The 17,580-nt window shown below is 42.1% G+C and overlaps 1 protein-coding gene across 2 annotated transcripts; it reads right to left on the bottom strand.

The window, feature by feature from the left end:
• Positions 1-2,210: 2,210 nt before the first annotated feature.
• Positions 2,211-11,228, bottom strand: EPHX3 (epoxide hydrolase 3). Of its 2 annotated transcripts, XM_072149216.1 has the most exons (8): positions 11,058-11,228; positions 7,400-7,655; positions 7,204-7,289; positions 6,261-6,418; positions 6,047-6,175; positions 5,667-5,770; positions 5,345-5,493; positions 2,211-3,893 (listed from the first exon to the last, which is right to left on the bottom strand). In XM_072149216.1, the coding sequence occupies exons 2-8, from the start codon at positions 7,640-7,642 to the stop codon at positions 3,659-3,661; spliced, it is 1,104 nt and encodes a 367-aa protein (XP_072005317.1). In that variant the 5' UTR covers positions 7,643-7,655; positions 11,058-11,228; the 3' UTR covers positions 2,211-3,658. The 2 variants fall into 2 exon arrangements, with proteins under 2 accessions (XP_072005317.1, XP_072005318.1); XM_072149217.1 differs by lacking the exon at positions 6,047-6,175.
• Between the last annotated feature and the right edge of the window lie 6,352 nt (positions 11,229-17,580).

Below are 17,580 nucleotides of genomic sequence, written 5' to 3'. Positions count from 1 at the left end.
AAGAGCCAGGGTACTGAAACAGGAGATATTTTCCTCTGATAATTTATTTGTATATTTATTATATATTATATAATCATACAATATTTCTTACAGTCACTTGTACCATTCATTTATGCATAGTTGTTGAGGTAAACATTTAACAACAAATTCGAGATCCACCTTCCCCTTTAAGGCTAATTCACATAGTAGTAATATTTCTACACATTAAGGTTGTCTGGTTTTAAAGGAAATCTACCATCAAAATCCATCATGATAAACAAAGGACACTTGCTCATAGATGGAGGTACTGTAACTGTGGTAATCTATATTTGTCATTCAACATTTAAAATTATGCAAATGCACCAGAATTACTCTGAGTGTCGTTACCAGAGCCCCTCTGTCCTGTTTTTCAAAGGCTGCTACACTGTGCAGGAGCATTTTCCTCTCCCACTGTGTGAGTCTACATCAGGCAGAAGGAGAGGACAAGCGGTGGACAGTGCAACAACCTGGGAATCGGCAGCAAGGAGAGGCTTTCATAAAACAACCCTGTCATGCTCATTAGCATAATTTTAAAAACTGATTTTAGAAGGAAGGAGGCCATGGAAAACAAATATAAGAAGATTACCACAGTCACGGTGCCTGATCTATGATTATGTCCCGGGTTTATCATGCTAGATCTTAATAGATTTCCTTTAAAGGGGCTCTCTCGGTGACATACAAGTAAGCCACTATCCACAGGGGCTAACTTGCTGATCAGAGGTGGGGGCTCAGAGATGGGACCCCATGGATCACGAGTCTCTTGTACCTCCGTCATATCCCGAGACGAAGAAAGCAACCCGTCACGCATGTGTCTGCTGCTCTTCCTCATCTCTATGGCGCTGATGGAGATTGCCAAAAACCCCTTTAAGAAATGTCTGAATTTGATGTTGAATGAGGTCATATTACAGCTGTATAATAATAATGCCCTTGAGCAAAGTTATCTGACACCCATATCACCTATGTGCAATCCATAAAAACTTCAAGGATAACTTAAAAAAAAAAACTATAGTGACAGGATCGCAACACTCAAAAATGCTACATACACACTGTATTAGTAAAGTGACAAGTCACACATAAAAAAACAGGGTCACAGCTCCATAAAATCTGGAGGTGTAGACCAAAACTGACCCCCCTAATCCATGAATAAATAAAATGATTAGTTTGCATGTGGCATGGAAGATACATGGTCTCCCCTGAGGCCTCATGATTTACAATACACTATGAAAGAATTAAAATTATATAAAAATATAATTAATAAAACAGGTCATTTGTCCTGAATATGAGCGGGATTCTGTTATACAGTATAACTAGACCCTTAACATGCTGTTTCTGTGGTTGTATATCACCAGGTGTCTATATACACATAATACCTAGTTACTGTATATGCAATGTAGTTGGATCAACTGTTCTCTATATACAATAATGTTATATACTGTATAAGTTATGGGCACCATATACTGAGGAGCCAAGATATTGAAGCCTAATATAGTCACCTTCATTGCACCAGCTGTGACATGACTTGAAAGGACCTCTAAATCCATCATGTGCTACAAGGCACCAAAACCCTAGCAGCAGATCCTTAAAGGGGTTGTCCACTTTCAGCAAATGATTGATATGGTTTGATTTCATAATATACTTTCTGTATCAATTCCTCACGGTTTTCTAGATCTGTTGGTCTGTAGGAAGCTTCATTGTTTACGTCCTCTGGATAAAAACCATGTGATGTCACACAGGTGCACGGCTCGTTATATCCCTGATCATGTGATGTCACACAGTTGCAGGGCTTGTGATATCCCTGGTCATGTGATGTTACACAGTTGCACGGGTCGTTATATCCCTGGTCATGTGATGTCACACAGGTGCACGGCTCGTTATATCCCTGGTCATGTGATGTCACACAGGTGCACGGCTCGTTATATCACATGGCTCTGATAACTATGGCTGTGCAGTCAAAGTTTTGATAAAATGGAACAACTCTGACTCCACAAACATATATTATAAAAATGTTTAAATTTCATTTAAATGTCTGTTCTATTCCAGATCTAAGGATTTAGGCCAGGGTTGAGCAATATTTATTGGTCTGAGGGCCACATTGTCAGACTGCTCGACTTTAAAGGACATCTATCACCAGATCAAGGATTGTAAACCAAGCACACTGACATACTGGTGTGTGCATCCTCTGGCAGGATCTGTTCTTTTTTAGCTTATATGCCCTTGGTTTGTTTTTTTTTTTTAAAGGGCTTTAAAAATTATGCAAATGAGACTGAGGGGCTCCAGGCTCCATTATCTCCTTGCATAAGCATTTTTTTCTTTAAAAACAGGGCATAAGAAGCTAAAAGATGAGCAGATCCTGCCAGAGGGGGCACACACCAGTATGTCAGTGTTCTTAGTTTACAACTCATCGTCCTGGTGGTAGATGTCCTTTAAGGGGTCACTCCAGTAACCAGCACCCTACATGCACCAACAAACACAGTACAGCACTAAATACCAACCCATAAACCAAATACAGCATGCAGAGCAAATAATAATAGTACTGTGGACCCCAGAGCAGACAACTAATAATACTAGAGACCCCAGAAAAAACAAAAAATAAATAAATAATTAATTCTTCTTATTTCCTGTCTCCTCTTCACCTCCCTGCACCACACTGCAGCTTCTTCTCTCCTCTATGTGCCAATCTGTGTCCTGCACTGGTTGTATGCACTGGCATCATAACCTAGAGTCGAGCTGTGCAAGGACCAAAAAGGGGACCCAGGAAAAGAACAGTACAGCTAACAAGTACTTACCTCTCCTGGGTCCTCTCCTTCTTCTGTGGCCGTTCTGCTCTGTGTCCTTAACTAAACGTATACAACCAGTGTCAGGAGTCAGAACAGAGTGGGGCAGCAGGAGAGGTCCCAGGAGAAGTGAGGCCACAGAGTGGAGTGGCAGGAGAGGACCAGGGAGAAGTGAGGCCACAGAGTAGAGCGGCAGGAGAGGACCCGGGAGCAGTGAGAACTTCTCCGCTGCACTCACCACTACCTGACCTCCTACACCAATGACCATTTCCATCAGTTATGTTACATCAGGTATGGAAGGGCTCAGTGGTTTCTGGCTGTCAGCAAGGAGCAGACCACAATTCATGGCTTGACACACTACAAGTGCACCCCTGATTTTAGTTGAGATAAGAGTGGCTGCAATTTATGTACATGTTCAGTAGTGAAGATCCTCTGCTACAAATTAGAGGAATAAGGCACTGGGAAGGAATGGCGCATTTATCGCCGCACTGCTAGTGTGACCAGGACAACGGGACTGTGGGGTTGGAATTGGTTGTCGTTTACAGTTTTGGTGAAGCTCGAGTCGGAATTGGAAAATTACAGGCTCCACAGCCCTATGGATTACTCTGTGACATAATGAGCCGACTAGTCGTGGTAGATTTCTAGATTTTCCATGTGTCCTGGTGCCCTGCAGGGTGCATCCACATTCTTAGTGTAGCTTTTAGCTGCGTCATAAATACCTGCATCCACTGCTCTCTATATACATATATAAATATATATGTATATAGAGCTAGTTAATGTCTATATACATGGTGAAACGGGTATACATGGTGAAAAACACCAGCCCCGTACAAACATACAATCCATTGTATGTACATGGTATAAGGTCAGTGCGTGGACACAGGCATCTCCTGTCTCAGAAAGTCCCACATCATCCTGTTCACCTCCTCTGGCTCGTCTTGCTGTAGCCAGTGACTGGCATTGGGTATGATCTCTGCCTGGAAGGGGGCATGCACGTACTGTTGCATTTCGGGGACCATTGCAGCCTCCAGGAATGTGTCCTGCTCCCCCCACAGCAGCAGAGTTGGAACAAGAACGTCCTGGGCTTTCACCGGGAAGAATCTGTAGAGAGAAAGATAGAAATTACAGCAGGGCACAGGATGCCAATATCAAACATTATAGGGGTTGGTCACCAATATTTGATCAGTTACGAGCCACCACCAGGTCCTAGCACCATTCAGCTAGTTGCCCCTGTGTAAACATTGCTGAAAGCAATTGGCTCAGTGACCACAAGTTGTTACTACAGGTGCGGCTTCTACTCACTTTCAACAAAACTGCGCCTGCAGTGATGGATTTTACAAACAAAGCTACACATGTCCAATGTTTACCATGGCCACAACAGTAGACCAGTGCCATGTAGGCCAGCAGTATAAATCCCTGGGGTGATTTGGGACACTAAACCACCCACAATTCCTTATTGACCAGTAGTTAAATGTCCCAAATTAGTTCTTCCCACCATGCCTGCAAAGAAAAAAAACAAAATGTATATACTTATCTCAGTGTAATATATGTTGGCTTTACTGTCCAGGTGCCCTACATACAACGCAAGCGCAATGAACGCAGGGTGTACTACTCCAGCTTCCTTAAATCATTGGACAGTCATCTGGAGCTCTTGAGTAGAGTGTTCCTTGGACTCATCTGTAGGTAATTATAAAGGGGTTTTTTTTCTATAGCAGCCATGGAAAAACTTCTAAGGCTGGAGGCCGGTGGCAAACGTGACATTTTGAACCCGTTTTTGGGCCATTTTTAAGTAGTCCGTTAAAAACGTGTGCATTTTTTTAACACGTTGTAATTAAGATAATTGGTAAACCTGGTCAAAAACAGGTTCAAAACGCCACGTGTGCCGCCGGCCTTATTGTGTTTCAAATGAGAATCTAGACTGAATTGGGAGCGTTTTCAATAGAAACATGCAATTGGTAAACAGCGGCAACAATGCAAAACACCGGCTGCTCATTACCAATCGAAAATTTCCACTGAAACGTTTATGCGATTGGGTCGAACCCCATCCCCTGGATGACATTTTGAAGTGCAATCCAGAGTGAATGTGTGGGCCAATAAACCACAGGATCTGTGGTTGGTTTAGTCTCCCAAATTACCCTAAGATATTCTCTTAAAAAATGTTTAGCAAGCAATACACACACCTGTCACACAGCTTATGTGGCTATACCCCTTTAAGACAATTTCATTTGGGTTTTCTTGGTTACTATACTACTATTGGTCTATATATAAGATGATTCATTTGTAGTGTACTGGTGGGGGTGCAACACCCTTTACAGAAGTGAATGAGAGCAGTGACTATGGATAGGTCATCAGTAGCATAGGGCATCTTCCAATATCTGGAAAAAAAAAAATAATCTGCAAATACAGAGAAATTTAGAAACCCTCTCCAGTATACCAAAAGACCAGAGGTGGGACTATTACTCCGTTTCAATAGGAGATTGTTAGTGGTCACGGCTATCAGACACTTTTGGGATAGGCGATTCTTGCACATCCTCTATCAGTTCTAATCTCACCCAAACAGATTCCTGTAGTAGTTAAGTGCTGGAGTTAAAGCTCCCTTTTGAGAGGGGTAGTATACAAAGGCCTCTATTTCATCCTTGCTTAGCCTCCGCTTTTTATTCTGGATCCCCATATTCGCATCTATCAGCGGCTTCCGGATGTTCTGTGGATGGAATAAGAAGAAAACATTATCCAGTTTTAGATGAAGTTGCAGGCTATATCTGGTGCAGACTCTGCAGTAGTCAGGAGGTGGAGAAGGCAGTGGGGTAATTAGTGGGGAATCGGTGACCTTATGTAATAGCCACCTTTGGGTATCCAGGTACAAGTGGCGCTCACCTCAAAGTCTCCCAGGGATAAGAGGATCTCAGGGAGGATCGGCAGCTGGAAAAGGAAGACGTATCGGGAGGAGAAGAGCTGAGATGCATGAGCCAACACGTAATCTAAGGAGAGAATAACATCATATACATATAAGCCATTACTCCCATATGCTCCTATTAACCTTGTGCGCCCCTATTCAAAAGGTTTTAGAACTATTTTCTATATGGCAAAATATGTTCACCACATTACTATTGTCTGAGATTAGAAAAACATTAAAAAAATAGTGCCACCCCTGTCCACAGGTTGTGTGTGTTAGTGCAGCTTAGCTCCGACTCATTTCAATGGAGCCATTTATAGAAAGAAGCAGCCATGCTTTGTAATACGAAGGCATACGTCACCATGGAAGGCCGATGGGTGCGGAGCGTTCATTACAATGAGTCGAGATACCATGTCCCGGTGACGGACGGCAAATGTCCATGCCAAGGTGCCCCCCCAATCATGTCCCACTAGGACACAGTCTGAGTAGCCTTGGTGGGAGAAAAGAGAGACCCTTTAATATGGAATCCAAATCCTACCTCTTCATATCAGTCATAGGAGAGACAAATCCCTCACCCAGTCCAGTAATGAGGTCCTGGATGTCTTGGAGTAGAGTCTCCATCCTGTAATCCCGCAGATCAGGAGGCGAATCCGAGCTCCCAAACCCTCTGAGGTCCACAGCCACAGTCCAGTACTCCTGGCAGAACTCATCCAGCTGGTATCTCCAGGAATACCTTACCACATAAGAGGACATCAGCAGGTAAACTAACAGAATAATAAGTTTACCTAAAAAAAACGCTTCATTTTGGGGATTTGACATCCCATTTCCTTGCCATAATGTGCAGAAACTATAGCAGATATTGGAAGTTATGATACCTGCAACAGATGCTTTAGCTTGGACACTAAACCACCCGTCCATAAGACCCTGTGGGTGGTTTAGTGTCCGAAATTGCTTTGGTTTCCTTTAAGGGGTATTTCCATTATAAAGTAGATGTCATTGGTATCTGAAGACAGTGGGTGCTGCCTCTGGGATCTGCACTCATCTCCAGTCTGCGGGTCCTCATATATTCAACTTTACTTGTAGGGTGAGCCCCCTATCCACTGCACATGGAGGTGGCCACATACACCATGCATGTCTTCTCCCATAGGACCGTATTTTTCGGACTATAAGGTGCACAAAAATCCTGATTTTCTCAGAAATCAAAGGTGCGCCTTATAATCCAGTGCGCCTTATATATGTACCGTACTTACAGACAACAACTGCCTTGAACTGTGCACAGGTCTGCCACCTGCTGGTCATTCATCCTTATAAACCGGTGCACCTTATAATCCGGTGCGCCTTATATATGAACCTAGATGTTTTAGCAGGCATTTATGGATGGTGCGCCTTATAGTCCGAAAAATATGGTAAATAGAGAGCACCACACAGCTACTTAGAAGCAGTCCACCATTGAAATCAGGGGTCTCCGTTCTAAATTAAAGGCAAGTCCCATAGATGACATGACTTGACAGACATTACCAGTTCTCAGGGAAGCCGTGCAGGAGAAGCATCAGTGGGTTCCCCTTTTCTCCAGATGCCACGTAATGGAAGCGTATCCCAGACTTCTGTGTAGACAAGTAAAATATTGTTAATCGGTGCCCCTCACAGTGACCCCCTGAATCCCTCATCTTTACCCACTCATAGTCATCTACATAATCATCACAGCGGCTCTTACCTTGATGCGGATTTGTCCGTGTTGGCCATGCTTGCTACTTGTTAGACAGGCTGGGGCAGCCTTACGAGGCTTCCAATGAAATGCCCTGAAAGGTCCTTTGGCTACGAGCCTCAGGGCCTCAGGCAAGTACGAGGCTGCTGCCAAAAGTGCTGCAACATAGACGAGGATCCAGAATAGGAGGCCAGATACCTTCAGGGCAGCCCTGGTCACCACCAGCAGGAGGCGAGAGACATAAAACTGCATTGTACGCCACTGCCTGTAATGAGAAGACAAGTCTGAGATACTTCCAATGACCACAGTCTCCCACTGCTTTGCCCTCCCTGGCTGCAGCAGTGATTCACAAGGTTTTTAACTAATATTTTATTTGAATGGGAACCCCCTATACATTTTCTAAGGTTTGAAAATGGTGGGGGATCCTTAAAATCTGTGCATTTGTGATTAAAAAGCTGCCTGCCTGCTGTGACCTCTAGGGGGAGCTAGCTACATACAGCTGCCACTCGCTAGCATTGCTCACGGTTTTAATAGTCATCCAATTGATGTAACTGTAAGGCCCCTTTCACACTTGCGTTTTTCATGCACGTTTTCTGCGCGTGCTTTTGATGCGCAGAACTTGCATTGCACTCTGTCCCATTGTAATCAATGGGTCTTTTCAGACTTGCATTCTTTTTCACGCACACACCTCACGTTTAAATCTCGACATGCTCTACTTTTGTAAGTCAAGCGCGTGAAAAACGCACCATACAAGTCTATGGAGATGCATCAAAAACGCATCGCACTCTGAGACACTTGCAAGTGCAATGCGTTTTTCACGCATCAATTGTCATAGAAAAGATAGAGCTCAGTCCTGAGTCCATTTCACGCGCAGGTAAACGCATTGAAATTGCATTGAAAACGTGTGTGAAAAACTGAGACACTGAATAAACTCTGACTGAAAACTGATTGCACTCTGATGCAAAATGTGCGTTTTTCACTGACCAAACCCTGATCGCACCCTGATCAGACTCTGACGTGATCTGCAACGCGAGTGTGGAAGGGGCCTTAGTCAAGATGCCAAGGTGGTTCGAGCGGCCACTTTATTAGGTACACCTGTCCAACTGCTCGTTAACACTTAATTTCTAATCAGCCAATCACATGGCGGCATTTAGGCATGTAGACATGGTCAAGACAATATCCTGCAGTTCGAATCGAGCATCAGTATGGGGAAGAAAGGTGATTTGATGCCTTTGAACGTGGCATGGTTGTTGGTGCCAGAAGGGCTGGTCTGAGTATTTCAGAAACTGCTGATCTACTGGGATTTTAACGCACAACCATCTCTAGGGTTTACAGAGAATGGTCAGAAAAAGAAAAAAGATCCAGTGAGCGGCAGTTCTGTGGGCGGAAATGCCTTGTTGATGCCAGAGGTCAGAGGAGAATGGGCAGACTGGTTCAAGCTGATAGAAAGGCAACAGTGACTCAAATCACCACTCGTTACAACCAAGGTAGGCAGAAGAGCATCTCTGAACGCACAGTACGTCCAACTTTGAGGCAGATGGGCTACAGCAGCAGAAGACCACACCGGGTGCCACTCCTTTCAGCTAAGAACAGGAAACTGAGGCTACAATTTGCACAAGCTCATCGAAATTGGACAGTAGAAGATTGGAAAAACGTTGCCTGGTCTGATGAGTCTCGATTTCTGCTGCGACATTCGGATGGTAGGGTCAGAATTTGGCGTCAACAACATGAAAGCATGGATCCATCCTGCCTTGTATCAACAGTTCAGGCTGGTGGTGGTGTCATGGTGTGGGGAATATTTTCTTGGCAATCTTTGGGCCCCTTGGTACAACGCCACAGCCTACCTGAGTATTGTTGCTGACCATGTCCATCCCTTTATGAGCACAATGTACCCTGTAACATCTGATGGCTACTTTCAGCAGGATAATGCGCCATGTCATAAAGCTGGAATCATCTCAGACTGGTTTCTTGAACATGACAATGAGGTCACTGGACTCAAATGGCCTCCACAGTCACCAGATCTCAATCCAATAGAGCATCTTTGGGATGTGGTGGAACGGGAGATTCGCATCATGGATTTGCAGCCGACAAATCTGCGGCAACTGTGTGATGCCATCATGTCAATATGGACCAAAATCTCTGAGGAGCTTCCAGCACCTTGTTGAATCTATGCCACGAAGAATTGAGGCAGTTCTGAAGGCAAAAGGGGGTCCAACCTGTTACTAGCATGGTGTACCTAATAAAGTGGCCGGTGAGTGTATAGTTACAGTTACTTCTAAATCGCAGGTTTTTTTAGCCAATTTACCACCCAGAAAAATTAATAAAAAGTGATTGAAAGGTCATTCAGTCCCCAAAATGGTATCAATGAAAACCTCAGCTCGCCCCTGCAAAAAATGACACCTTACCCAGCTGTGTACACTGAAGTCTGAAAAAGTTGCAGATGTCAGAATATGGTAAATTAAAAATAATGAATTCAAAAGTTTTCAAAACTTAATAAAACTAAATACATATTATATCTCTGTGATAGAACTAACCCAAAGAATAAAGGGGAGGTGTCATTTGGAGCGCACAGAGAAAACCCTAAAACAAACCCACGTAAGAAAGTAGCGCAACTAATATTTTTTTTATCAATTTTGCAGCATTTGGATTTTTTTTTTCAGCTTCTCATTAAATACCATCACAATCCATCATGATAAACCAGGGACATTACTCATAGATCCAGGCACCGAGACTGTACATCTTCTTATATTTATTATCCATGGCCTCCCTCCTTCCAAAATCATCTTTTAACATTATGCTAAGGGACCACCTGTGCTGTAGTTTCACAGGCTGTTACACTGTCCACTCCAACTGTTTCAGATTACATCAGGCAGAGGAAAGGGAGGTGCTGACGGAGAAGGGGGGTAGATCCTGTAACAACCTGTGAATGCTACAGCATGGAAAGGCTCTGGTAACATACCCCAGGAGCCCTTCTGACGTATATTAGCATAATTCTCAAAGTTGATTTTAGATGGATAACAAATAAAAGAAGATATCGACAGTCACAGTGCCTGGATCTATGAGTAATGTCCCTGGGTTATAATGGTAGATTTCCTTTAAATACTGTATTAGGAAGATAGAGGGAAAGAAAGCGATTGCTGGGGTTCCGAGTGCTGGAACCCCAATGTATCAAGATGACAAGGATCCCAATGGTTCAATATCAACATATCTGACGTGTTCTCTATCCCTTTTATGGCACTTCAGGGACAGGAATCTCCCATTGAAGTGAATGGATCGAATTTACATAACCTTTACATGAACTAAAGAAATAAAACTTCACAGGGTAAAACAACTTGAGTGCAACCTTTAATCAGCCATAACCTGTCCATAATGTGACCTTCATAGCTGTCAGTCATTATATTACAAGCACCAGCCTATTTTACATTGCCACTGCTACTGCCTGCCTGTAAAAAAAAGCGGTGCACAACAAAACGCAGAGAAACCGCATCATGTGAATGCACTGCAAGAACGTGTCGTCCCACAACTAGAACTTGGGTAAAGTGTATGGTGCTATACTTTCACGCTGATGCTATAAGGTCTTGTTTTAGAACTGCCACACATTATAGGTAAATGTAAGGACGTGCAGAGCACCACCCTGCAGCGCAGCGCTGCGCCATGCCAACATCACCTGTAGCAGCGTCTCCTTCGCCCGGCGACTTTACAAAGGGCATTTCACTAGACCCGCCCATTGAACGATTTCTCGACAATCAATTGGGTGATGACGTTGTCTATCACGAATTCAAAGCATTCTATTGGTTGACTTTTAACCCACAGCAAGGTAGGTAATAGATTTGGTGGTTTGGCTGAAGCACAACGTTTCCATGACTTGGGCGGAGTTATAAGCAAGAGGCTTTCCTCTTATTGGCTGCACGGTTTGGCGCTCGTCCTACTTTATAACAGGTGGTGACGCGTGTCAATCATTTTGACTGACAACTAGGTTGTCCAGTAGAAATTAAGAGTGATCAGCGCAGGGTTTTTTCGCTTTCTAGGAAGTCCTAGGTTTCTGTTACCATGGGGACAAGGAAAACCTATCTTTATTATTAGTTATTTATCTAATGACCAGTTATCAAGTCAATGTTTAATTAATTAATGATTTATTATTATCTATATAATATCTATGTTATATTTGTTATTTATCAATTATCTACCTTCTAGATATCTTCTATCTCTATCCTTTGTTAGTTATCTATTGTCTATATACTATATCTATCATATATCTATCTATAGATCTCTCTATGTATCTATATTTGTTAGTTATCTATTGTCTATATACTATATCTATCATATATCTATCTATAGATCTCTCTGTATATCTATATTTGTTATTTATCTATTATCTTTCTCGTATATCTCTATATACAGTGGGTTGTTTCATTGCAGCCAATTGGTAAGATCGAAAAAGTAATTTTTTTTGCTCATTAATATACACTCTTCCCCCATCTTGTCAAGAAAAAAAAAAAGAACAGAAATGTAGATATTTTTTGCTAATTTATTAAACAAGAAAAACTGAAATATCACATGGTCATAAGAATTCAGATCTTTGCTGTGCCACACATGGTGTTTTGAACCCGTTTTTGGTCCGTTTTTAAGCAGTCCGTCCAAAAACGCATGCGTTTTTTAAAACCGCATCGATTTTTGACCAGTTTTAATTAAGATAATTGGTAAAACCTGTCAAAAAACGGATGCTTAAAACGGACCCAAAACGGGTTCAAAACACCATGTGTGGCATCACCCTTATATTTAAATCACATGCTGTCAATTTCCTTCTGATCCTCCTTGAGATGAAGTTCAGCTGTGTTTATTTAACCCTTTAGCCCACCATGACGTTCCCCAACGTCGTGGTGCAGCAGGGGGTGTATGAAGAGGGGTTACAGCAGGGTTCCCTAAACTACGGCCCGCGGGCCACATGCGGCCCGCGGACCGTTTCGATCCGGCCCCCGACACTTTGCGCGCCAGCGCCGGGCCCTCGCGGCCTGCAACAGTCGGGCAGGAGCCTCCGTCCGTCCGGACAGGAAGCTCCTGCCCGTCACTGTATAGTGCTCGGTGCGGCCGGAAACGGCCGCTCGAGCACTATTACTGGAGCGATGTGGCCGGAATACAACCCCGGCGCACATCGCTCCATGAACTAGGGTGCGCAGCCGCGCGATGACGTCATCACGCGGCCGCGCACCCCTTCCTGCCCGGACGCGGCAAGAAGATAGAAGACTTAGGTGAGTACAGGGTTTTTATTTTTTTATTAAAGGGCAGTAAAAAGATTGTGGCGACTGGGGGCTAGTATATTTAGTATGAGGGGCAGCTTAGGAAATAATTAATTATAAGGGGTAGCTTAGGAAATAATTAATTATAAGGGGTAGCTTAGGAAATAATTAATTATGAGGGGCAAAATAGGAAATAATTAATTATGAGGGGTAGAATAGGAAATAATTAGTTATGAGGGGCAGAATAAGAAATAATTAATTATAAGGGGCAGCATAGGAAATAATTAATTATGAGGGGCAGCATAGGAAATAATTAATTATGAGGGGCAGCATAGGAAATAATTAATTATGAGGGGTAGAATAGGAAGTAATTAATTATGAGGCGCAGTATAGGAATAATTAATTATGAGGGGCAGCATAGGAAATAATTAATTATAAGGGGCAGCATAGGAAATAATTATGAGGCGCAGTATAGGAATAATTAATTATGAGGGGCAGCATAGGAAATAATTAATGGTGCGGGTATAGGAAATAATTAATTATGAGGGGCAGTTTAGTAATTAATGGGGGGTAGGCATATTCAATAATTAATGGAGAGAGGGAGGTCCCAGTATATTAATTAATTAATTAATTGGGCCAATATATAAAATAGTTCACAAGGGGGTGCAGTACCGGTATATTAAATAATTAATTGAGGGGGGTGCCAGTATATTATGGATGCGGTCACATGTACCGCTATTTATTTTTAGACTTAAGTCCGGCCCTCCAACGGTCTGAGGGGGACAGTGAGCGGCCCCCTATGTAAAAAGTTTGGGGACCCCTGGGTTACAGCATTAGCCCTCTTCAAACACATATGCATAATGCAGCCAATCGCGGGTGATTACCCTTACATGCTGGCGGCAAAGCTGATGGTGGCACATGGCTGTCTCCATCTTGGTTGTGATCGTCGCTCACCATGACGTCATCGGGGAGCGACAATCAGTTGCCACAGCAGCCTGGGAGCTTCTCAAGACTTGTAATTTTTGAAGATCTGTTATAATGTACTGGTAGTACAAGATCATGTACCAGATCCCCATATACTACAATACTGTAGTATAGCAGTATATGGTAGTATCCATTAGACAACCTAGGGTTAAAGTACCCTAAGGCTACATTCACACTGCCGTTGCCCGCCCGTACCGTACCGTAGCGGGCAACAGCAGTCCATAGAAAGTTATGGCGCACGGTACCGTATTACGGGTAAAGATAGGACAGGTCATATATTTTTCCCGGGTACGGAGCGGTACGGTGCCGCACGTGCGCCCATTGCCGTCTATGGGGGACGTATATCAGCTGTATATACGTCGGCCGTATATACGTCCCGCATACGGCAGTGTGAATGTAGCCTAAGGGTGATGCTACACATGGCGTTTTGAACCCATTTTTGGTCCCTTTTTAAGCAGTCTGTTAAAGAAACGCATGCATTTTTTGAAAAAGCATCAGTTTTTGACAGGTTTTACCAATTATCTTAGTTAAAACTGGTCAAAAATGCCATGTGTGGCATCACCCTCAGGTGTCTAAAAAGTAGTAAAAAAAAAAACTAAAAAGTAAAAAAAAAAAGTAAAAATGTAAAATAAAACTAAAAGTTGAAATCACCCCCTTTCCCCTGAACTGATATAAAAATAAATAAAAATCATAAACATGTTAGGTATCGTTATTATCGATCAATATTAATCTTTCTATCAATCGAACAATATTTTAAAACAGTTATTCCTGTCAGTGAAGCCTCCTAACGGAAAATAGCGCCCAAATGTTGGAAACATTTTGGGACACAAGAAAATTTTAATAAAAAGTGATCAAAAGGTTGTAAAGTCCCCATAATGGTAGCAAGGAAAACTTACACAGCTTCATACACCAAAGTATAGAAAAGTTATTGGTCTCAGAATATGGCAAAATGAAGATTTTTTTTATTAAAAATATATTTTCATTTTTTTCAATCGACTAAAACATAATAAAACCTTATATACTCGAGTATAAGCCTAGTTTTTCAGCACAAAAAATGTGCTGAAAAACCCAAACTCGGCTTATACTCGAGTCAAAAAAAATAAATAATCAAAACTCGCCTTTCTGGCGGCACCCGTAGATCTTCTGTGCGATCCATCCGGTATTGTTGTGCTGCACGACGGGGAAGGGGGGGGGCTATATACACTGGGGCAGGGGCTGGCAGGCTATATACACTGGGGCAGGGGCTGGCAAGCTATATACACTGGGCAGGGGCTGGCTGGCTATATACACTGGGGCAGGGGCTGGCTGGCTATATACACTGGGGCAGGGGCTGGCTGGCTATATACACTGGGGCAGGGGCTGGCTGGCTATATACACTGGGGCAGGGGCTGGCTGGCTACATACTGGAGAGGCTGTGACCAATGCATTTCCCACCCTCGGCTTATACTCGAGTCAATAGGTTTTCCCAGTTTTTTGTGGTAAAATTAGGGGCCTCGGCTTATACTCGGGTCGGCTTATACTCGAGTATATACGCTAAATTTGTTATTTCTGTGACTGTACTGAACCAAAAAATAAAGGGGAATCGTCATTATAAGACATGACATGAAAGACAGAAAAGATAATGGTGCAAATGTGTTTTTTTGTCAATTTCATCACATTTGGAATTTTTTTTACCAGCTTTCCAGTACAGGGTATGAAATATTATTTACCATCAATAGGAAGTACATTTTTTTAAACACAAAAAAAATGTATATGGCTATGTTATTTAGCTATGTATGCGGAAAAAAAAAAAAGTTATGGAATTTTGAAAGTGGGGATTGAAAAATGGAAACGCTTTAATGAGAAAGAGCTGTGTCCTTAAAGTTTTAAACTGATTGGACTTGATTAGGAAAGGTACACAAAAGTCTATATTAGAGCTCATAGTGCATGTCATATCACATGAGAATCATGAGGTCTACAGAGCTGCCCAAGGATCCCAGAAACAGAATTGTGGCAAGGCAAAGATCTGGTCAAGTTTACAAAAGAAATTCTTCAGCACTCAAGGTTCTTAAGAGCACAGTGGCTAAGTTTGGGACGACCACAACTCTTCCTCGACCTCGCCGTCCAGCCAAACTAAGCAATCGTGGAGAAGAGCCTTAGTGAGAGATTAACCCCTTAACGACTTGGCCTTTTTTAGTTTTTTCACTTCCATTTTTCACTCCCCACCTTCAAAAATCTATAACTTTTGTATTTTTCCACATAAAGAGCTGTGTGATGGCTTATTTTCTGCGTGACAAATTGCACTTCGTAGTGACATGTACTGGGAAGCGGGAAAAAATTCCAAATGTAGTGAAAATAGTGAAAAAAACACATTTGCAACGTTTTCTTGTGGACTTGGATTTTACAGCTTTCACTATGCGCCCTAAATGACATGTCTACTTTATTCTTTGGGTCGCTACGATTACGTGGATACCAAATTTGTATAGGTTTTATAATGGTTTAATACAATTAAAACCTCCTGTACAAAATTTTTTTGGGGGATTTTGCCATATTCTGGTGCCAATAACTTTTTCATACTTTGGTGTGCGGAGCTGTGGGTGGTGTCATTTTTTGCGACTTTTGATGGCGTTTTCATTGCTATAATTTTTAAGACTTTGTGACCTTTTGATCACTTTTTATTTTTTTTTTTTATATTTTTCAAAATGGCAAAAAAATGCCATTTTTGACTTTGGACGCTATTTTCCATTACGGGGTTAAACGCAGTGAAAAAAGTTATTATATTTTGATAGATCAGCCATTTTCGGACGCGGCGATACCTAATGTGTTTATGATTTTGACTGTTTATTAATATTTATATCAGTTCTAGGGAAAGGGGGGTGATTTGAATTTTTAGGGTTTTTTATTATAATTTATTTTTTTAAAAAATTTTATTTTTACTTTTACTATTTTTCAGACTCCTTAGGGTACTTTAACTCTAGGTTGTCTGATCGATCCTATCATATACTGCCATACTGCAATATGGTAGTATATGGGGATTTTACTCCTCATTCATTACAATGTGCTGATATTTGTAGATTCAAATATCACTGATATGAGAATATTCCACATATCATAAGAAAAGGTGTGAACATTTTGCACACAATTCACACTCAGCATCGATATGTCCATGCGTGGCTTCTGTTTCAATAAATGATTGTATTCCACTGAGAAGTAACAATTCATGAAGTCTGTTCCGTCCCTCTGTTATGTTTCCTGTAAATTTGAGAATGAGGTGACAGCAGGACATGACTGTTCCTCTTCTGGGGTCTGCCTGACATGGTTCAGTCTTTACGGACAATGGTGGAGGTTGTAGGATCACAACTTATTGTGGAATGATAACACAAAGTAGAACGTTTAGTCATACATTTTGTGGAGGAATAGATGAACAGCCTAATGAGCCCATGAGTTCTAAGCAAATAAATATGGCCAAAAACCAGCAGATCAGAAGGGGTGACAGATATTTAATAATAAAAAATTATAATAATAATTCCTTTATTTATACAGGCAGTCCCCCGGTTACATACAAGATAGGGTCTGTAGGTTTGTTCTTAAGTTGAATTTGTATGCAAGTCGGAACTGTATATTTTATAATTGTAACCCCAACCAAATTTTTTTCGGTCTCTGTGACAATTGGATTTTAAAAATGTTGGGTTGTCATAAGAACCCGGAATAACAATAAATCTTAGCTACAGACATATTTAATAACCGTTATAGCTGTTTATTGTAGCCTAGGACTAAAGTACAGTAAATTACCAACATCCAGAGGTCCGTTTGTAACTGGGGGTCGTCTGTAAGTCGGGTGTTCTTAAGTAGGGACCGCCTGTATAACGCACACAGATTACGCAGCCCTGTCCCCAATGGGGCTCACAATGTAATCAACCTACCAGTATGTTTTGGAGTGTGGGAGGAAACCGGAGGACCCGGAGGAAACCCACACAAACAATATTTGAA

This window comes from Engystomops pustulosus, chromosome 4 (assembly GCF_040894005.1).
Source record: "Engystomops pustulosus chromosome 4, aEngPut4.maternal, whole genome shotgun sequence".
NCBI classification, from domain to species: domain Eukaryota; kingdom Metazoa; phylum Chordata; class Amphibia; order Anura; family Leptodactylidae; genus Engystomops; species Engystomops pustulosus.
The sequence above is the reverse complement of the archived record's forward strand: the minus strand, read 5'-3'. Positions and strand labels throughout refer to the sequence as shown.